Source organism: Bos javanicus, chromosome 19 (genome assembly GCF_032452875.1).
Source record: "Bos javanicus breed banteng chromosome 19, ARS-OSU_banteng_1.0, whole genome shotgun sequence".
Lineage (NCBI taxonomy): Eukaryota > Metazoa > Chordata > Mammalia > Artiodactyla > Bovidae > Bos > Bos javanicus.
In genome coordinates this window covers 37,188,933-37,212,268 of record NC_083886.1, presented here as the reverse complement: position 1 = coordinate 37,212,268, position 23,336 = coordinate 37,188,933, and the positions used below count along the sequence as shown (strand labels likewise).

The 23,336-nt window shown below is 38.9% G+C and overlaps 1 protein-coding gene across 10 annotated transcripts in view; it reads right to left on the bottom strand.

Moving 5' to 3' along the window:
- Positions 1-6,172: 6,172 nt before the first annotated feature.
- Positions 6,173-23,336, bottom strand: part of SPAG9 (sperm associated antigen 9) — a 151,943-nt gene continuing 134,779 nt past the window's right edge. For 6 of the 10 annotated variants that reach the window (XM_061391347.1, XM_061391349.1, XM_061391350.1 and 3 more), the window contains 7 exons: positions 21,638-21,786; positions 20,464-20,635; positions 18,411-18,524; positions 16,523-16,561; positions 15,453-15,629; positions 12,467-12,616; positions 6,173-9,776 (listed from right to left, as the gene is read on the bottom strand). In XM_061391347.1, coding sequence (XP_061247331.1) covers positions 9,661-9,776; positions 12,467-12,616; positions 15,453-15,629; positions 16,523-16,561; positions 18,411-18,524; positions 20,464-20,635; positions 21,638-21,786 — 917 coding nt within the window. In that variant the 3' untranslated portion in view covers positions 6,173-9,660. Of the gene's footprint in view, positions 9,777-12,466; positions 12,617-15,452; positions 15,630-16,522; positions 17,360-18,410; positions 18,525-20,463; positions 20,636-21,637; positions 21,787-23,336 lie in introns of those variants that run through there. The other 4 variants (XM_061391348.1, XM_061391351.1, XM_061391353.1 and 1 more) reach the window with 2 other exon arrangements.

Below are 23,336 nucleotides of genomic sequence, written 5' to 3'. Positions count from 1 at the left end.
GCTCAGAAAGGGTGTCTTCCCTATCCCTGGTGAATGAAAGGAGTGAGAACTCTGGGCTATGAGAATCTAGAGGCAGTCTAGCTGAAAGAAAGAGTCAATCTCTGCTGCTGGATAACAGCCACTCTGGGCCTCTGCTTGCTTGTTAGATGACTCTTTGTGACCCTGTGGACTGGAGCCCACCAGGCTCCTCTGTCCTTGCAGGCAAGAACACTGGAGTGGTTGCCAATCCCTTCTCCAGGGAATCTTTCCGACCCAGGAATCAAACCCGGGTCTCCCTCATTGCAGACAGATTTTTTACTATCTGAGCCACCAGGGAAGCCCAGCAGTAAAGTGAACTAGTTTACCGAATCTGTACAGTTTGACCTTCAACAGGCACCCTCCTTGATCTGGTCTGGCCTGCCCTCGCTAGGGTGGATAGCCTGGTGAGGATGAACAGGAGGGATGAAGGGCAGACTGTCTTTGGAAGGCTAATACCACCACAGCATCACCACGCGTTCAAAAGGGAGCAGCGCCCAGCCTCTCTGGAGCGAGGCCACTTTCCCAAACGAGTTCATTTCCTGTTCCCCCAAAGCTTTTTCTGCTGTGTGAGGAGGCGGTACTGAGAAACCGAGGGCCTCCCTAATTCGGCTTCACTGTTTAGCCCTTCTCTTTTTTCCTCTAGTGATGACACAGAAGGGCACTAGGAGGAAAATGTGAAGGCTCAACTGACATTCTCAAGTAGCCTTTTGGAGACCTGTTCCCAGGTTCAGGGAGGGAAAGATTGACACCCAAGGGAAGAGCAAGACCCATTCAAGATAAATGTATATCTATGGCTGATTCATGCTGATGTATGGCAGAAATCAACACAATATTGTAAAGAGACTATTCTCCAATTAAAAATAAGCAACTTAAAAAAAAAAAAGACCTAATTAAGACATTTCTTCCATTCTTTGATGCCTCAGGGACAAACTGGTGTATCAAAGCAGTTGGCGTAAACTACATGAATTCCTTCCATTAAGGACCTGCTGGGCATGAAGGCCCAGTCCACACAACTCAAACTATACATGGCACGGATGACCAAGCCTCCAAGAATGTCACCTTAGAAGAAGCTTTAGAGCTCATCTGAGCCAAGTCCCAACTTTTAAAGATAATGAAAGCTGAAGGTCCATAGAGAGTGATGACTCCTGACGGACCAGTGGCAGGGAAACGTTCTTTATGGACTATAGAGTCCATGGAGTTCTCCAGGCCAGAATACTGGAGTGGGTAGCCTTTCCCTGCTCCAGGGGATCTTCCCAACCCAGGGATCGAACCCAGGTCACCAGCATTACAGGCGGATTCTTCACCAGCTGAGCCACAAGGGAAGCCCAAGAATACTAGAGTGGGTAGCCTATCCCTTTTCCAGCAGATCTTCCCAACCCAGTAATCAAACTGGGGTCTCCTGTACTGCAGGCGGTTCTTTACCAACTGAGCTATCAGGTAAGCCCTTCTTTGCAACCCCATGGACTGTAGTCCATGGAACTCTCCAGGCCAGAATACTGGAGTGGGTAACCTTCCTCTGCTCCAGGGGATCTTCCCAACCCAGGGATCGAACCCAGGTCTCCCACATGGCAGGTGGATTCTTTACCAGCTGAGCCACAAGGGAAGCCCTAATACCTAGACAGCATATTAAAAAGCAGAGACATCACTTTGCCGACAGTGGTCCTTCGACTAAAAAGCTATGGTTTTTCCAGTAGTCACGTAAGGATGTGATAGTTGAACTATAAAAAAGGTTGAGCACTGAAGAACTGATGCTTTTGAACTGTGGTGTTGGAGAAGACTCTTGAGAGTCCCTTGGACTGCAAGGAGATCCAACCAGTCCATCCTAAAGGAGACCAGTCCTGAATAGTCATTGGAAGGACTGATGCTGACATTGAAGCTCCAATATTGGCCACCTGATGTGAAGAACTGACTCATTGGAAAAGACCTTGATGCTGGGAAAGATTGAAGGCAGGAGGAAAAGGGGATGACAGAAGATGAGATGGTTGGATGGCATATCACTGACTCAATGGACATGAGTTCGATCAGGCTCCGGGGGTTGGTGATGGACAGGGAAGCCTGGTGTGCTGCACTCCATGAGGTTGCAAAGAGTCGGACAAGACTGAGTGACTGAAACGAACTGAATATGGGGCAGAATAGTCTGATAAACCTTCAGCTGGGTAGAAGCTGAGGAATGGGTCTCTAAGTCAGCCAAGGTTTGCCTTGAGGCATCTGCCCAGTTTCCGCTCATCTCCGTCAGGGTCCTTTGGGAGGGAAGAATGTGTGAGATGACTGTAAGAATCAAAATTGGAATCTTTTCCAGTGAAGAACATGCCAAACTTTTGCTTCCAGTTCCTTATTTACTGCCCCAAGCATACTCTCCAAGATAGAAATGTAGATTTTCTACAGAATAAAAGCTTGTTTCAACAGAAGCAAAACAGGCCAAAATGCATCAAAAGGCCAGCAGCTAAAAATCCCCTCTAGGATTTGCCACTTTGTCTGGGCTAGCCGAAAGTTTAAAAACAAAGTAAGCTTAATGAGAAAGGTCAGTAGGAAAAGAAACTGAAGCCTCAGTGGGGGTTAAGGACACAATACCTGTTTGCTGTTGAGTAGTATACTATCTCATTTAATCTTTCCAGTAATCCTTTGAATCATTAGTACAATACTTCTGATGACCAAATTCAAGTTTTCGAAAGACTGCTCCACTCTTTTTGGAGGTTTTTGCACTGGAGATGGCCTGCAAAAATCTTAACAGATGGGGGTTTGCGTTCTTGCTTGGGCAGAGTAATGCTAACCTTCTTACTCATGTAGAAAGCACATAATCATTCTTGCCACTATACCACGCCCTATTGTGCATCAGATGTTAATATTTTATTTAGTTCTGTATGTCGTCTACCTGTTTATATGCAGTGACTAGGAGTTTAATAAAACATATGAGCAACAGATACTGAAAAAATACATTCTAATAGCATCTAAAAATGTCAAACTTACCACTATTTTCATACTTCAACGTGTTCCTCAGTGTGCCTGCAAAGGAATGAAATCAACTCTTCCATGAAAAAGAGAATACAGGTCTCCTCCCGTGTTTAGTTTTTATGGAACACTCCTTTTCCTTAAATTGTGGGGTGTGGGGGCAAGAGAAAAAGGCATTCCTTGAAAGGTTCAATAGGCCCAAGGTTTCCTAACACAGTTCTCTTAGGACAGCCAAGGTCTAGAACACTGATAAAAAGACTGTAAATAAGAATATTCTGTACTATGTAAGCACTGAAGACAGTTTTTCTCTTCTTACCACATTAGAAAATAAACAGCCAAAGCAGACACCATACCAGTATCATTTTTCAGATAATGCCCCAACGGACAGTCGTTCAATACTTGACTCCACTTCACCATTTCGTTCTATTTTCCTCTTTTACCCTAATCTTCTCAAGGGTGTCTTACTTATCTTCACACACCTGACCCCTAGGGACCACACCAAAGCCTGTTGTTGAGTGCCTAGTGGGGGCATATAATGTGTCAACCACCATCACATCATTACTTCATTAAGCCGTCACGAGAACCCTTTGAGGTATTACTCTCCTTTTATAGCAAAGGAGCTAGTGACGGAAGGGTTGCAAAATTAGGGAACAATAGACTCAGGACTCAAACCCAAATCTCCTGATCTGAGATCTAGGACTTTCTCAACACACTGTGGTAGCCTCCAGTGCAGAGTTTAATCTGGTTTGTACACCTCCCTATGAGGACCCTAGGCCTTTACTCATCTCAGTTTAGACCCGTTTACCAATGGGTCAGTTGTCTCCTTTGGCCAGGCCTCTGGATCACCTGAGGACAAAGTATAACACTCCAAAGGGTGGCTCTGTGGTTCACCTGCCAATTTATGGAGTAAACACCTTCAGAAAACTATTAGATGTTATGCTTATGTAAGCTAGCCATAACAACTAAAGGGTTATCGCTTTTTTTCCTATAAAAAAAGAATAGCCTTACCAAATTAATGGAGTGAAAAATTATTCCCTTTATACTTTTAATGTAGCAAAGTGCCCTAAACTTCAGTTATCCATAAATCAAAAAGGAAAAGAGCATTGGGTTGAGTCTGGGGTGAGCCTGCAGCAAGTCACCATGTGCTGAGAATGAAGAAGCTGTTTGTGAATCTAGCTGGGCTGCTTGAGTTCCTCTCAAGCAGCTAATCCCAATTAAAAGGATCAGAATCACCGGGGTAACTGTTTTACCAAACACATCAGTACTCTGTTACTCTGGAGATTAGAGGAAGAAGGAAATATTCACTAATTCACTTCTGGAACTAACTAGCTTCTGGATGATTCTGGCCATACCTCCCTCTCCTGGCCTGGTTGTGAATTGCAGCTTTTCTGTGAAGTTGCTGCCTGCAAAGCTGGTCTACCTTCTGCCTTGAGGCCTCAAACCAAACCATAATTACCTTCTGTCTGTGGGTGGGAGCCAATGTTCTGCTTGGACGTAGAAGCAAGGAGCTAAACTGCCTCCTTTTGTATAGTGATGTTCTATGAAAATTGGATTTTCATAATGATGGAATACTACTGAGACTGGGCAACCTTTGACCTGCAAGTCGGTATGGTTAGTATCTGTACATAACATACCAAGACAAATTAGAGCCAGGGTCACAGAGCCAGAAAGGTTAGAGCTAGGATTTTTTATGATCACCTGGATAAACCAACCCTCTTCTAACACATGAGAACTGAGGTCCAAACCAAAGATGTTAAAGTAGTAGATGCCTGGGCCCAGGCCCCTAAGACAGTCAAGTCCTCGGGTCTGGAGTAGTTCCATGGCTTTGTGGATGGCTGTGGAGCACTGTGTTGAAGTGAGAGGCTACGGGTCACAGTAGGGGTAGGGCCTGTTCAGGTCTACTGCCTTCTTTCCCATCATACCACTGTCTCTAAAGGAAATGAGTTGTAAACTTGAACTGTATTAATCACCAAATATTTAAGGCATTCTGAGAAGCTCTCTCTCTTTCCTAACATACCGGCTACAACTGAAGATGAAAGTGAAAATTGACCACTCGTGTCCAACTCCTTTCTACCCCATGGATGTTAGTCTCCAGGCCAGAATACTGGAGTGGGTAGCTGTTCCTTTCTCCAGGGGACCTTCCCAACTTAGGGATCAAACCCAGGTCTCCCTCATTGCAGGCGGATGTTTTACCAGCTGAGCCACTGAAGCCCAATGAGGTGCACATTTGGCCGAAACACGGGACCTTCTTTAGAGCTGAGGATGAAGTTCATGCTTTTGTAGTCACCAAGGCTCTCCTGCCCACACTTAGTGTGAGAGGCCTTGGGGCTAGTGAGGTAGAGCTTGGACGTTTAGACAGTATCTTTTCATTAAGTTTTGAAAGACAATCTCAGCACTGCATGGGACCGAAGGCTACAGTTCCAGGCTCCGTCCTGTTCCTCCAACAAAATTCTTATGAACATTTGCTGTCCTGCACTGAGCTACTCCAGTCTCTCACTAGAGACTGGCTGAATAAGGAATATGACTAAATGAGGCTCAAAAAAATCAGCTTCCAAAACAATGACTGGGCAGGCCCCAAAGTACCAAGGGGCAGTCAGGTAAGGTCCTGTAAAGCAGGAATGAGACAGGCTGTTTGTTGTATTCTAGAGCATCCAATCTCACTGGCTAGATGGACGTGCCACCGACTATGAACTATTCTATTAATGTGGCAATCAGGACTACTTTTTACTATCCTGTTAGAACCCCACATTCTTATAAACAAAGAACACGGCATTAGACTACATACCACTGCACTGGGTTCACATTGTGCTACCACGTGATTAGTTTTATAATCACCCTTCGTTCCAGAGTCTCTCGCAAGCAAACGGATCACAATAAGCACACTGTATTAACATCTACATTATAGCCTTCCTCTTATTACTGAGTGATCTGGCAAATGCCTCAGTATCATGTGCGGGTTGTTACTCAGCATACCCACACTTCTAGAAAGCCTTACTGTCTATTATTCACATTGTCACTTAAACATGTGCACTAAGCAAACATGCTCTTCATGTATTCCTCACTGCTCACTTTCAGCCAATGCCAAATGGCGACAATCCTGACCCTTGGAATGACATGTTTGATGGGGGATGATTGGGCATTTCAAATATAAATCAAGGTCAGACCCCTGGGAAAAGCAAAAACAAAACAAAACACACTCCTCATACATGTTTCATATACATATTTATATATATATTTCATATACAAAGTTACATTCCGAACCCCAGGGATTCCATAATAGAAATAAATATTGAAATAACTACATTGCCAAATGAGCTTTTTGCTCATAGAAATGAAGCATCAGCCTCTAAAGAAATAGCAAGTGGGATACTCTAGAACCCATTTTTAAGATTATAGAGGCAAATAAAATTCCAAATAAGATGTCTAGGACAAAAGACAAATTCAGACCATAAAACAGTTAAAATAATGTTGAGAAATATATGACAAAATTAATAATAAAAACTTATTTTTTTTTTTTTAAAAAAAGGAAAAGACATTTAGTGTTACAAAATAGCATAACCCTGTTAGAAAAGCACTTATGATTTCCACATTTAATTCTCTCTTCTCTTCCCTTTACAAACTGGGACCAAAATGAGTCCCTTTCTCAACATGATCCATTAAGAAGAGCCCTAAATCTGACTGAATCCTTTGGTAATGGTCATAATACTCACAAGGAAATAAATATTCAGTTCTACAGCATTTGCAAGACACACGTTCTTTAGGACAGTTACTGATTATGAGACAAGTGTTTTGCTTTGTTTTGTCACTAAGGCAGCCATTTAAAGGTTCTAATCTCAAATGAAGGAAGACCTTTACAAGAAATGAACACCACAGCAACTCAGAGAATGTATTTTAACCTTTTCTATGCAACACACTTCATGTGAAAAGTTATGTGCTGCATATTTTGTGCTCAAAATGTTTCACACTCTCAACAAGCTGTAGTTATTAAGACATTCATTCCTATTTTTAAATTTTAGATCCACATGAGTTAAGAGAAAAACATTCAAAACTGAGTTCCTAAAGAATCTTCTCCCCTTGCCTCACAGGGATTTTAACCTGCATCGAGCAGTGAGTGTTAGGTTGATGCATATGATACTGTCATTTTTGTAGATCGGCAATGGTTGAATATCGGCAATTTTACATGATTCAATGACATACGTAAGCCAAATGTGACAAAAGGAGAAAATCCTCAGTATTCCTTATTTCTTCCAATGGGGGTAATTTCTTCTTACATGGAGAGACCAACCCAAGGTACTCAAGCCTCTTCCCTACCGTTGATGTAGTAGCTATCAGCAGTTGAAACCAACTGCTCGCTGCTTGCAGAAACTTAGACTTGGGCATTTTCTACCAAAGGTTACCACCTTGACCAAAGTGAACACTACAAGAATATAAACCTATTGTTGGAGAAAAGGTGGAAGTCAAGCAATCTGTAGAAAATAGAGAACTGAAATTACAAATATAAAGACAAGCTCTTAAAACAAATTGTATAGGCATTTTTGTACTCTCTCTAGTCCCTGAAGTTTAACAGGGCCACAGACATCTGACAGCTTTAGATAAAATAACTACACACCTATATTCCTTAAGTTAAAGCCAATAAGTTTATAAAGAGCAATAATAAACAACCACTGTAACATGTTTGCATTTTTCATTTTTAACTCCTGATTTCCTAAATTACATTCAGTCATAGAAACATGTAAAAGACTGAACAGCATGTGGGGTCTGACTCTAGGATGTTTACTTCTTGGGATTAAAATTCTCAAACATTTGGCTGTCTCTTTTTTTGTGAATTTTATACAACATTCTCCCAAAACATTTAATGATGTGATTTTTTATTTTAAGGTACTGCCAGCAATGGCTCAGATTTAAAATAAAGTATCAGTAAAAACATAACTTATAAGCTATGGAAAAGTGACCTAAGTTTTGGTGGCTTGAAAAAAGTGACTAAGTAGTTCAAGCTAAAAAAATTATCCTTTTCCTAAAGCTTTTACCAAGAATTTTTTTCCTCCTAGGCATCTAAAGTGGGAAAATTGTACTGTGTATAAAATGTGCTTCTAGACACGTGACCAAATGTATCCAAAGGCCCCCTCTGATGTATTAAATCCTATGTACTTTATAATCTAGGCTAATCATCTATATGTTTAAAACATACTGGTGGTACTTTTTACAAATATCTTTCCACTACAGTTCAGAAGTAAAGTACTTGGTCCTTTAGGATGCTGAGACAATCTGAGACCTTTGCTGCTTCCTTTTCCTGAAGCAGTCCTTCGGACTTGGGGCGGGGCAGGGCGGGGGCGGCCCCTTTGTCCTGTAAGTTTATATTTTAAATTAGTACTTAAACTTAGTTTTGCTTAAACTGATGGATTAAGAATGGTAAATCATACATTTTCAAGAAGTCTGAGAGGGGAAGAAAAACTATAGCTTAATGGTTTTTAAAACTTATTAAACAAGAAAGTCAGTTAAACCCAGACTCTTATTTTTCACTCTATTGTGAGTGAAAAGATGTAATGTCAACTTTTACTTTATGCTATTTTGGCTTCTCTTTCAAGTTTTCTTTGAAAATGGCATTTTAATCTCAAAAGGGCATAAAAGCTTAAATGTCATTTATGTACAGATTATCAAGTATGGGCAGTTATATAGTTTTATACAGAACAGAAAATACCACTGCTAAGCAAATCACTCATTCAGTTCATTAGGCCATACTCCATCACCACTAAGGCTTTACTCTTATTAACTGGTAAGAGCAGTCAAAGAACAACTGGTAACCAAGTGAAATTTTTACATGGAAAAAAACTCATCCAACCACCACCATCTTACACCAACGTGTAAGACATCCAAACCACAATTTCCTTAAAAAAAAAAAATCCTCCATTGCTGAAGTGCATCTTCTAAGCCTTTTAAATAATAAACCTTTCAAATATGTCAGTATGAAAATGAGTGACACCAGTCTCAAAAACAAAAAATCAAGTAGAATATTCAGAAAAGCAGGCCCCATAAACTTTAGAGCTCTAATAAGTCAGAAACAAGAAATTTTTATTTAAATAGTGTAGTCTTAATTTCTTTAATATAAAACCCCACCCCCCACAAAATCTGATGAAAACAAAGTTTTATATACCATATAAACAAGATTTGTCAGATTTGAAAATGAAAGTTAGAGTAATTTACAGTTAGCTTTTAGCCCTCTAGGGACATTTAGATAAATCCTGATAATCCACCTAACATTAGTTTGTGTCGATTTTATAATACATTGGGAGAAACTTTACTATTGTACTTAATGGTACAGTTTCATATATCAAGTATTTCCATTAATTCCATTATTAGTGACAGCTAAAAAGTGACCCCATCAAATGAAGTAAGTGACATTAACTGTGCAAGAGTAAACCACATCTGGATTGCTTTCTAAAATTCGCCAGTTTGCAGAAAGTAAACATTCTTTGATTTGATCATAATATACTGAAATTGCCTATAACACTGGTGCAGTAAAACAGCTAGCTCCTGTATTGTTACAGCAGGACAGATTTTATAGTATAAAGTTAACAGAAAAAAATGCTCACACATTATGTGGTGAAACTTATTTCACAAAGAGACCATTAAATAAAGGGAAAATAAACCATGCAGAAGAGATGGCTTCCCTGTTGCCATCTGTGTCCTATGGGTTCACTCACTACCATACATCACTTGCCACACTATCAAGTGACTCCTTTCTGCTTTGGCGACAGAAGGTTCAAGTGGAAGATCCTCTCCAAGAAGCTCTGATTCTCCACCTTCATCACCTGGTGGATGATAAGGAGACCCAGATTAAGGACAAGATCGAAGGTGTAGGCTGATGCACATAGACTCATGGTGAGCACATTTGCAGCACACATAAAACTTGCCTGCTGCTCATTTCAGAGAACACAGTAAAAGAAATGCCATGAGTCAGAATCTTCACTGTCTAACTTCTGCAGAGGACTACTGAGATTAATTTCTCATTGTTAAAATATTACAGGATATGAAAAAAGAAATGGAATAAAAAATATCAAATTCAATTTTAAAAAAGCATGTTGCGTGCATGTGCTAAGTTGCTTCAATCATATCCGAAAACTTTGTGACCCCATGGACTGTAGCCTGTCAGGTTCCTCTGTCCATGGGATTCTCCAGACAAGAATACTGGAGTGGGTTGCCAGGCCCTCCTCCAGGGGATCTTCCCAACCCAGGGATCAAACCCACAGTTCTTATGTCTCCTGCATTGGCATCTGGTCCTTTACCACTAGCACCACCTGGGAAACCCTTTAAAAAGCATATTTACTATTAAAATTGACCTATGCTTTAAGATAGGCTTCCCAGGTGGCTCAGTGGTAAAGAATCCGCTTGCCAATGCAGAAGTCGTGGGTTCAATCCCTGGGTGGGGAAGATCCCCTGGAGGAGGCAGTGGCAACTCACTCCAGTATTCTTGCCTGGAGAATCCCAGGGACAGAGAAGTCTGGCAGGTTACAGCCTATAGCGTCACAAAGAATCAGATACACATGCACACTTCACATGCTTTAAAACAAATTCTGCTTTTCAGGCTGGACTGCCTAGAGATATTGACATACATCGTAAAGCAATTTTTACACTCCAACCACCATGTTGCAATGGAAGAAAAAGGTCCAAAAATCACCCAGCCAAATGAAGCCCATCTCTATAAAGGTATTCTCCATTCTTACTGACATCACTGTTGCTAAACATTAAAAATCCTGCCTTTAAAATGTGTCAATAAGCCTTTTACATCAACTCTCCAGCTGTGGCTTGTGGGCTCGGAAGTTGCCCCTTAGCATGTGGGATCTTAGCTCCCCCACCAGGGACTGAACCCGCATCCCCTGCACGGCAAGGTGGATTCTTAGCCACTGGAACAGGAGGGAAGTCCTAACCTGACCTTAAATTTTATATACCTTTTTTTTTAAACAGAATTTATAACTGAAGTATTTGTCACCACTCTACAACATTATATTCCCTAAAACCTTATGTTTAGAAACTTTTTCAATCACTGTGATTTTAGGCCAGTCCAAAGGGTTTCTTTATTTATAGCAAATAAATATATATCAGTGCTTTATAGTTTACAAAGCACAACACTTTCATAACCATCAATTCTCTGTATTTTCTTGTAAACTTCTCTGGCCATTTCTTCTTAGATCCCTTCATAAACTCTAATGATTCTTTAAGTGGAGTATTAAAACAGGGTTCTATCTTAGAATCTTTTCTTCTGGCCCCTACACATTCCTGGATGAACTAATCAACCCCTGCGATTTTTATCACCACTGTATGCCAAGAGTCCCCATATTCCTCCCTCCTGAGATATAAAACTCTTATACCTAAAAGCCCCCATGGACTTCTTCCACCTAGGCAACTCCCAGCTTCCATGTGCTCCAAGGTCAACATGTCCAACACCTGTCCTCATTCCTCTCCCTCCACCAGATCTGCTGCTTTTGTTCTGAGAGTCCTTACTGCTAAGTAAATAGATCACTCCCTCTTTCTCCACACCGTTAGTTACCAATTCCCCATCACTGGTCTACTCCTACTGGTACTACCTTCTTCACTTATTTTTTCCTAATCCATTTTCCTACCTCTAGTCTTGTATCTCCAATCCATTTACACCCAAATATAATCATATTGCTCCTCTAAAGTTCTCCAATAATTTTCCTTTGCTTTAAAGTATAAACTCCTTAATTAGGTATATAAAGGCCTTTCATAATCCAGACCCTCCCTTCCCTTTCTGGATTGACTGGTGGTCAGATTTATATTTGCTTCTACTCCATGCTCTAGTCATTTTAAAACAATTTTTCTTTAATTAAGGCAGTTTCACATTTCAAGCTATCTCTTACCTTGAAATGCCAGTCTCCCCAGCCTTCCCCATATCATCCCCAACCCAATTCTTCAGACTCATGCCCTTCAGTGCTGAGTCATCTCAAGCATCATTTCTTGATTTCCCTCTTCCCCTACTCCTAGAAAGAACTGACTACTCTCTATCAGAGCATCTGTAACACTGTAATTTACTGACATGTTCTATAATTTACTGGAGGGAGACTTTGTTTTTGTATCTCATGCATACAGCAGATGTTTATAAGATGAGAGAATGAACAAATGAAATGAATTTGGTTATAAACAACCCTTTATGAGATACTGTTATTTCTCCACTTTGCAGGTGAGGAAACTGAGGTTCTGGGAGATTGAATGATTTCCCTAAGGCCTTCTGATTCCATAAGCTCTTCACATACACCTCAATATATGACTAAACCCTGCTATTTTCTAATGCTCCTTCAAACACACATATCTTGGTATAAAAAGAAAAAAATTATGAAAGTAGCAAAAATAAATAAATAAATAAAATCCAAGTAAAGGGTCCAAAGAAAACCTTAGAAATCACGTATCTGAGTTTCTTGTTTACGTGAGTGAAAATCCACATCACAAAACGGTAGAAACGGAGCCCACAGAACCAATGACCTACCCATTCGGAAGTCAATGTAGCCCTCTCCTCCACTAATGACAAGCACAGACTTCAAGGGTGTCTGGATGCCAGGCTCCTGTGCAGATGGCCCTGCTTTGTCAACTGTCAGATCTGTACCACTGCTGCCACTTTGTGGGCTGATGACTTGACCTGTTTATATAGGAATGCAAGCAAATATTATTTATCAAGGATTAGAGTGGGAGAGACTCATTATCTCCTGAGTATTTTCAGAAAACTGAACAACATAATAAGTACATTCTAATAAAAGCCTCTGCACGATGAGAAAACATCTATAAGGCCATGAAAGCCCAATCTGAAATCAAAGTAAAGCTATTTTGTCCCAAAGCACAAAGACGTCCAGAATCCAATATGAGAACTGTATATTGCTCAGCTGGTCTTAGCTGTCTGCTTCAGACTATTATAACCTACATCATTTTATCTGAGGGGTAGTGAAAAGCTCTCTCCTCTGGCAGGGTACATATGCGTTTATGTAAGAGATTGAGAAAAGTCTTCAACTTAAGCCTTATGAATGTGGATATTCATAATTAATAACTGAATTAATTTCAAATCCATAAGTTATTAGCTGCTCAGTCGTGTCTGACTCTTTGCAACCCCATGGACTGTAGCCTGCCAGGCTCCTCTGTCCATGGGATTCTCCAGGCAGGACTACTGGAGTGGTTAGCCATTCCCTCCTCCAGGGGATCTTCCTGACCCAGGGATTGAACTCATGTCTCCTGCACTGCAGGGAGATGCTTTATCATCTGAGCCACCATGTGAAAACTCAAATCCAAAGGTTTTCTCATACTTAAAAATAGTGCACATTATTTTAAATTTAGATGACGCAAATAAAATGACTGGTTAATATATAATTCTAATATTTACGTTTTAAGATAGAATCTTTAAGTATGAAATGACAGAAATCTTGAAATATTATTCACACTATAATCTCTATGAGCGTGGAGTGATTTCTTGACAGATCTGCTATCTTTTGGTCAAACTACACAGACCATCCCTCGAGGTGCTACCAGGACATAGTCCCACGATGTGATACACTTTATAAAAAATTACTTTATGTTGGACATGGACAGGATAGTTTTAATGAACTAGATTTTTATGTATAAATATTAACAAATCTCAAAAATGAGAAGCAAGTTGCAGAATAATATATGTGCAACATAAGACTTAAGTTCAAAAATATAAAAAATACTATATTATTTATAGATATGTCCCAATGCGGTAAAAATACAAAAACATGGGCAGAAGGATACATGTCAACTTTAGGATAGTGGTTATAGATGAACAGAAAAGAGGGAAGGGAGTAAGATTAGAAGAATATAAAGGAGCCTCAAATGAGTCTCTATGGCATTTTTTTTTTTTAAAGCAAGAAAAACCTGTAAGCCTGTAACCAGCAATACCACTTCTACAAGTTTATTTTGAGGAAATAACTATACAAAGATATTACACATACACTTCAGGAAGCTCATTACCATGTTGTTAGGAATACTGAATAACTGGTTAGGGTACCACGTGCCAGCTAGGTACACTTAATCATTTAACCTTTGGAACATCCTCAGGAAAAAGTGTGGTGGCTAATCTTATGTGTCTACTTGGCTAGGCTCCATACATTTTGGTCAAACTCCAGTGTGGATACTACTGTGAAGGTATTTTTTAGATATAATGAACATTTAAATCAGTGGACTTTTGAGTAGAGTAGATCAATTACCAGATGCGGGTGGGTCAATCATTTGAAGGCCTTAAGAGAAAAAGATATGTCTCCCAAGGAGAAGGGAATTCTGCCTCCTTTAGACTTAAACTGCAAACACTTAACTCTTTCCTAGGTCTTCAGCCTGCCCTGTAGATTTCAGTCTTACCAGCCCCCATAATTACATGAACCAACTCCTTAAATTAAATCAATCTCTCTCCCCACAGCCTCTTTCTTTTTCTTCCTCTTTCCCTCCCTACTCCACACCCTTTTGGTTCTGTTCCTCTGCAGAACCCTGACTAATACACTGAGATAATGCCATGTCCAACATCACATAGTTGCTGTGGCAAAGCCAGATTTAAACTTTGTCTAACTCCTAAACTTGTGTCTTACAGGGGAGAAAAAAAATCCAAAACACAGGTCCTGCTTACAGATGATCAGTAACATCATTTACTATTCTCAAGGGACATTTTCCATTGGACATCATAACTGCCACTTTTCATCTGGATGGTGCTTTATAGTTCCCAGAGCCCTTTCATTAATCTTCACAACAAATAAGGTTGGTTAACAGCTATTAATCACACCCACTTAGGAAATAAAGAAATGAGTAACAGAGGTTAAGCGACTTGCTTGACACACCAACCAAGTGGCAAAGGCCCAGACCCCAGACTATCTCCGTTCTTTGCCACAACACGGATAAAGGTATTAGAGCACATTTTCCATCTCCTACGAAACAGAGCCTTGATGACAGGGCTTCTTAGAAATCTCCTTTATGAGGTCAAAACTACTCTTGGTATTCTGCAGTGACAAAACAATACTACTGCTTTTCAAAATGAAAAGTCTCTTAAATAAAATCAAGTTTGTTTTTGGGGTGGAAGAGAGATTCTAAAATAGCTTCTATCAAGTATCTCTATAGAACGTTATTCATATTTCCATTATAGACCATTTCAAGGATTATGCTGGAATTATCTGTAATTCCAGTACTTAGTATTAGACTGGATAGAGGGACAGACAATTATAGTTGGTCCTTGAACCATGCAGGAGTTGGGGCACTGACTCTCTGTGTAGTCAAAAATCTGAGTAAAATTAATAGTCAGCTTTCCATAGTCATGGTTCTTACATGACCACAATCTGTATCCAAAGATTCAACCAGCCATGGAATGATGCAGTACTGTGGTGTTCACCACTGAAAAGAATCTGTATAAATAAACCCATGCAGTTCAAATGCACATTGTTCAACAGTCAACTGGACATGCAGTTTCTCAACAGAGTACTCTAACTCACCTGGGACAGCCACAAAAAATTTAACAGCATCCCTGTGCCCATGGAAGCAAAGCTGTGCATGTGCCATTGAACAATAGGGTATAAATGTCCCTGGTGTCACTTTATCACTGTTTTCATCACCATATACTCGAATGACACTTCCAGGACGATTTCCCGAGGCTCCTGATGTTTTATTCGCTGCAACAGAAAAACCAAACACCAAATATTTTCCCCTAGAAAATAGTAATGATGCAAGAGGTTACTGGTTAATCCTTATATTATCTAAAAGCTACAGCCAGTTGAGATAAAACAAGAGCAGCAATACCAATTCAAGACAAAGCTGGAAAAAAAAGAGATATATAGCATGCTAGTTATTTTTAAGTATCTTAGTAAATGGAGTAGGGGATTTTGCCAGTCTAGCACTGAGTTTACTTTCTAAACACATCTATTAATTAAAAAATCATTTTAGTTAAAACAGCTTTCTCAGGTATATCCACTTTGTTTTTTAATCCTCATTTTAGACAACTAACCAGTTATATAGCTTAAAGTAAACAGGTATATTTTTAAGCAGAACTTTTATACTTTATCTTTTCATTTTTTCCCCTGTGCTAAGTATACTTCCCTTGTGTGATAGTAAAAAGCTGAGCTTAAAAGGATCCATCCAGTACAATACAATAGTTTTTATTTACACCAGACTGATGGTTGGTTAAATTATTTTAGAATGACCAGACTCACAAAACACCCCATTCCATGTGCCAGTAAGTGAATGAAAGAAACATGATTGGTAACAAGAGTAAACAATGTAGATTAATGACAGTTTTCAGAGAGGTTTCGTGTTTTTATTGGAGGGAAAACAAAGTCTGACAGAAATTTCAGCTGCAACAAAAGATGATAAATAGACTAAGCTGCTGAGCAGTAGTTTGGTGGCCATGTAACAAATATTAAAAAACAAAAGAACACCTGCTGCAATGCAGTGACTGCAAGTGGATGACATTTAGGAACATTCAAGAGGGTATCTAGAGACGTGAGAATGGCCTCACGGTGGCCATGAGAAGCCAGGAAGAAGAGTGTGGTTCAGGATCTGAACTTACCCCTCAGCCCCAGTAAACGTCCCTGGTGGAGGATTACGGCTAAAGTGAGAAAGGAGGAAAGGGGACATGGAGAGGTGCATGACGGGGAGGAGAAGGATTACTATGAGCTGCCACTCTTCGCATATTCTATCTGGCAACTCAGGAGCTCAAAGCTCCTAATTAAATAAACAAAATCCAACTTGGTATAATACCAAGAAACATACAAAGTTCTTACCAAAGCCTCTGAAGAACATCGCTGCTCAGAAAGGACAATTTTGTTTACTGTGATTTTGCTTTTCTTAATTATAAAGCAATTTTAATGAATAAGAACTTACTGGGGTGCATTTCCTAATTGCAAATATTCCCCCCTTTTCTTGAAGAAATCCTGTGCAAATGACTATGCCAAAATGGAACTCTCATCTATAAAGAACTGAAATGAACTCTGGGGATCCTGGAATCTCTTAAGATCTAAGAAGTGGTCTAAACACATAGATTTATAAATAGCTGTCCAGTGGTTAAGAATCTGCCTTTCAATGCAGGGGACACAGGTTCAATCTTTGGTCAGTGAACTAAGATCCCACATTCTGTGGGGCAACTGAAGAAGCCTGCATGCTGCAATGAAGACCTCGCACAGCCAAAAAAAAATTTTTTTAAATAAAAAAAAAAGCGGGGGGGGGGGGGGGGGGGAAGGACTCCCCTGGTGGTCCACTGGTTAAGAATATGTCTGCCAACGCAGGGAACATGGGTTTGATTCCAAGTTGAGAAGATTCCACATGCCATGGGGCAACTAAGCCCGTGGCACAACCACTGAGCCCATTCCTGGAACTGCTGAAGCCCGGATACTCTAAAGCCTGTGCTCTGCAACAAAAGAAGTCACTGCCGTGAGAAGCTGGAGCACTGCAGCTAGAGAGGAGTTTGTCACAACTCAAAAAGCCCACACGCTGCAATGAAGACCCAGCGGAGGCCCCCAAAATATATAAATTAATTAAATTTAAAAATTTTAAAGAAAATACAGCTGGGATTAAGAATTTACATTCTTTAGGGAATTCCCTGGCAGTCCAATGGTTAGGATTCCATGCTTCCACTGCGGGGGACCTAGGTTCTATCCCCAGCTGGGGAACTAAGATCCTGCAAGCCATGCAGTGTCAGGGAAGAAAAAAAAAAGTTTAGGTTCTTTAAAGGCTCAAAATGTAACACCATCCAGTCTTCCTCCTTTCTCCTAAAAATTCTGGTGTGTTTATTACGTTATTTTATGGTAGTGTTTTCAAATCGTTTTAAATTCTGATGTGTTTATTAAATTACTTTATGGCAATTTTCTCAAATCCTGCCCATGAATTCTGCAACACAAAATCACTTATATAATGAGTGATCAATGTAATGGAACACAGTATGAAAAACATACGAAGTACATTTTGTTCACATTCTTTTCAAATACAAGATAGCTTATCTCTTAAAGTCAGTGTTTGATGACGTCCTAAGTAAGAAATGTCTCCCACAACTCATAAGCTAAATGGGATATTCTAAACTAATTGCCACAGAGGTATGAAAAAACTAGGATATTAGGTAGAAATGTTTCTGGATACTAGTATAATAAGGTTGAAAGAAAAACGGACTATGACCATTATTTAAGGAAATAGATAATACAGTGATTCCCAAAATGAGAAAAACAGTTTTTCAAAATGAAAAACTTTTAACTGTAAATGTTAGTCCTGATACATTTGCTAGAGTTTGTAAGTTTCACAGAAAAAGTGAAGGAACAATAGTTAGATCTTTGCCATCAGTTTGACTTTCTGAATTACCACAGGTTTGCCAATTTAGTTCTATTACTTAGCTCAATTCCTTCCACTTGGATTTCAGACAAGGCTATTCCCCACAACTCTTCTGTGACAGTTACCTAAAAAGTACTTACTTTCTGTCAATGGGATGGAGATAATGACACCATTTCCTGTTCCCACCCACAAACGGTTACAAGACACCATAAGCGCTGTGATCCTCACAAAAGAGAAGCCCAGTTTTCCAGTACCTGTATGGAAGGAGGGAAAACACTTTATTGAAAAGACAGAGCAGATGATGTTTTAGGTTCCAAGTCCCTCAGAGCAGCTGGACTAATGTAATAGAGAGGATTGTGACCAGAGCCGGTTGGATATTTCCAGAAGTCACATCAATCAAGATCAACCCTCATTTGACTTTATTATCTATCAATTCATCTGACAATTCATGGCTATCATCTATCAATCAATATCATCTGACAATTCATGGCTAATAGGAAAAGAAAACTCTAAAAGTGGCTAGCATTATATCATCACTCAGAAGGAAGATGATGTGGATTAGGAAATATGATGCAGAATTTACTTAAGGACCTGCAAAACCAAGCCAAATAAACCAAAACACAAAACAGAACCAAAAAAAAGCTCAACAAAAACAGTTTACTAGATTGGGGAAATTAAATGTTCTTCCGTTTTATAAGCTTAGAGAGTTCTTGCTTGCCTTAAATTTCTTTGCATAGGTTAAGAAATGATCTTTGCTAACAAAACCTATACACTTTCCTTTTTATATATTTGGGTCTAAAGTAACTTAGAAATTTTAGGGTACCATATGCATACAATTTAGGGAGAATTAATGCACTTTTTAATTTCAAGGAAATTTTAAACTGATCCTATTTTCAGGGGATTTGAGAAGCAAAATTATTAAACAGGTAATATTAATACATTTAAGACAGATAACATTTAGTCATAAGTTCTACTTACTAGAAATCAGAGTATGACCATAGAATCGCAGTGTTTGAAGGAATCTTAGTCTAAGCTAGAGATCTTTAACCTATGGTCAAAATATATTCCTGAAATTGGTTTGTATCTATGTTTATATATGTGTGAGTCTAGGAAGAGGGCACACAGCAATCATCAGGTTTTCTGAGGGCAACAATTCCAAAAAAAGTTAAAAACCACTGATGTAGTTCAAGCTTTCTTCATAAAGAAATCACCTATGATGTTCCTAACAGCACTGGATTAAGCAGAGATAGTCTAAAGCTTAGTCTAAAGCCCCCTTTTCATGGGGCTTTAGTTCTGCAGGGGGAGAGACAGTATGATACTGGTACAATCATAGTAATGATAAGTCCATGAAGAAAAAGTATAAGAAGGCCTAAATAAAGCTGGAAATAAAGATGAGGAAAGGTCTTTTATGGATGTGACATATAAGACATGACCTGAAAGCCAAGTACAAAGGGACTAAGAAAAACTTCTCAGACAGAAGATATAGCACTATGTGAAGGCCTTGAAATGGGAAGGAACCTGTTGACTTTAGGTCAGTGTGGACAGACCAGAGTGAGCAAGGAGAGCTGTCCATACCATTTAAGTTCTTCTAATAATCTCACAAAAAAATCTCACCTAAAGACAAGAATATTCTGCATGGCTGGCATTACATAAATGGAGGTATGGCATGGTGATTATTTGCACACTGGTTACTATGTAGAAACTGACTGGAGTAGAGACAGAAAGATAGAGGTTGTTGGTCATCTGAGGAGGAAAGGATGGTAACCTGGCCTATGGGAATAGTGGTAGAGATAAAGATGTAACTCATTTAAGGGAATTTCCTAGTGGTTCAGTGGTTAGGCCTTGGCAATTTCACTGTGGGCCATGGGTTCAATCCCAGGCTGGGGAACTAAGATCCCAAAAGTCTTGTGGTGTAGCCAAAAAAAGGCATTACTGGTTTAAGATATTCTGGGGGGAAGACTCGACAGTTCCTGCTGATGGATTAGATGTGGGGAACAACAGAGAAAGAGTCAAAAATGATCTTAAGTTTTTGTCGAGAATCATAGAGTAGATGGATCATTTGCCAACAGTTTCAGTGATAAGAGATCACTATTCCTGAGGCAACTTACTCATTGGTTCTACTTAGCATTTGAAATCATTTAAAAATAAACCATTTTCTTTGATTGACAAAGATAAAATGCTCTGGACGCTTACCTAGCATTTTGCTTACATAAGGCTCAATGTCCACATCCTGCAGATGCTGATAAGTGTGTGCATGATAGAGACGGAGTGTGGAATCCAAGCGAATGGAGACCCACACGCCATCACCCACCCAGGCAAGCTGCCGCACTTGGCTCTCCTTCCTGGGGTGTGCATCAAATGATTTCTAGAAAAGATTGTTCAATCACAATGTTACTTTAATTATCTAGGAGTTAGTGTTTAAAAATTGTGCTAATGTGCACAATAATTTGACAGACTACCTAATAAAAGAGGAGCCTAAATATTGTTTACTCTTATATACACAATTACTATTATCCCATACTGCAAAAAAAAAAAAAAAGAAAGAAAGAAAAAAGAACTAAAGGATGTTGTGTTAGACTATCAACTTACGAAAGCAATCTTGACACATTCATTCTATGTAACAGCATTCAACAAAAAGACTGAATTGGACCTCAAGATTTTGCATTGTTCCAGAGCAATACACAAAATAAGATCCTATTTATAGTTAAACAAAAATGAACCTACTGTGCTGTATATGTAAGCATATACCTGCATGTAAAGAATATATCTAAAAAATAAACACCAAATGGAACTTCTATGTTTGTAAACAGGATTTGGGATAAAAAGAGAACTTCCACCTTAAAAATTTCCTACTATTTTTTTTTCTTTAGACAATTAGAATAAATTTATATACTGTGGCAAAACTTTTTAAAGACAACAATGCTAAGAGGTTTTTATTTTTACAATGAATTCCCACTGCAGTATTATTCCTCAGTCTGTGACGTATATATGGATTTGCCTGAATACACACTGAGCAGTGGGGGAGACTTGAGAGTTCTCCTCCCAAACCACCTCTACATGAGTAAACATTTCAAGAACCACATACTTAAGCAATACACGTATGGGTCTACAGATACTCAGACATACATTTAGACTTTCATGTGTGAATCTTCCTTCCTTTAAAAAAAATCACTTCCCATACTCATAGTCAAAAGCAGCAAGAGAGATAAAGTACCATAGAAAGCTAAGAATTCATCCAGTATATCACTGAAGTACCTCAAAATACACAGATTCAGAAAACAATTTCTAAAAAAGCTGAAAATAATTAAATCTTAGGGATTTCAGGTAATATAAATTCAGTAAGTACAGAAAACATGGGTTAACTTGCCTCTATTTTCATGGCCTTTGGCTGAACCACATAAATTTTGTTCCTATAGCCACACCAAACTTTGTCATGTACCACAGTCATGCATCGGATGGAATGGTGTGGTCGTCCAAGATCTAACAGGTGATAGTTTGACAAATCCCACTGTCCATCTTTAAAATAAGAAGTAGATTATTAGTTTATGTATACCATCTTTTACTCAATTTTAACTCAAGAAATATTTTATTTGGGTGTGTAATTAAATTTATTAATAAAGTATCCCCAAATATCATGTATTTCAGTATATATTTACAGATATGAATCCCAGGCAAGCTGTATATATTACATACATACATATATATATATATATATATACATACACACACACATACACACACAGTGTAATATATACAGTTCATATATTACATATATTAATCTATAAATTAAATCTGTAAATCAGATATAAATCAAACAGAGTTGGACAAGACCTCAAAGATCATATGGTCCAATCTGCCACCCATTACCTGGACCCCCTTGCTCTCAACAGGTGATGTGATAAGTTATTTTTAAGTTACCTATTTACAAAAGTATTTTAAGTATGAGAATGAATTTAAGGTTATTTTGGGCATAATATTGCTCTGGCTCACTTGCATTTTTGATGTATCTTCTTAGACAGAAGTCAAAGGCAACTCACTGCTAAGGCTTTAGGAATTATGCATAACTTTAGTGATGACAAGAAATTCATTACAAATGGGAACCAACCACTGTAAGCTCACTTTGCTTGATAATTTCAGTGAAGGAAAACATACTTCCTCACAAAGCAGCTGTTTCATTTTAAGAAAACTGTAATTATCTTAAAAATATTCCCCATACTCAGCTAAAGTCTGCATTCTTGTACATAATCATTCTTTAATCTGTAGTTTTGCCTAATGGAAACACAGAATAAATCTAGTCTCACTTCATTGCTACTGCCCTGTCTTCTCTTTTCAAAACCAAGCATCTCTGACATGTGTTCTGGACACATCAGTTTATGGAACTTTCATCCTAACTCCATTTTGTCCAGATCCATTTCATGTTATCTTTCTACCAGAGTTGAGCAGGATCATCAGCCCTGCTCTGGACACTAATTTCTATGAGGTTTAGCATGTTAACTAACTTGTACTGAGTTTAATGTCATCCTTTAGGTAACTGTCACTCTTCACACAAATCTCCATCTACTCTTCGGAACCCAAATGCAGGACTTTACATTTATCCTTATTAAATGTATTTTGTCTTGCTCAGTTTTGGATTCAATTTACCAAAACATTTATTATTCCATTTTTCTAGGTTCTCCTACTCACTAGTTGAGTGACCATGAACAAGTAACTAAAATACTGTGCCTCAGTTTTCTCAGCTACAAAATGAGGATGACAACAGAATTTTCTTCATAAGTTGCTGTGCGGATTAAACTCAGATACCGTCTATAAAGGCCCTGAACAACGTAAAACAGAGGCCTCTCTTTTCGTTATGCAGTCATTAACCAAAAATCTCTAGGCACCTAAGTATCATCTACCTCACATTTCTTGAGGTTGCAAAAAGATATGAGATGTTGGAAAAGCCTTGCAAAAATTAATTAATAAAATAAAAAATTAATTTTTGCAAGGCTTTTCCAAAGTCTCATGTCGGATCTATATTTTTATATTTCCCCGATCCACCAATCTAGTAGGAAGGAGACATCACTTTT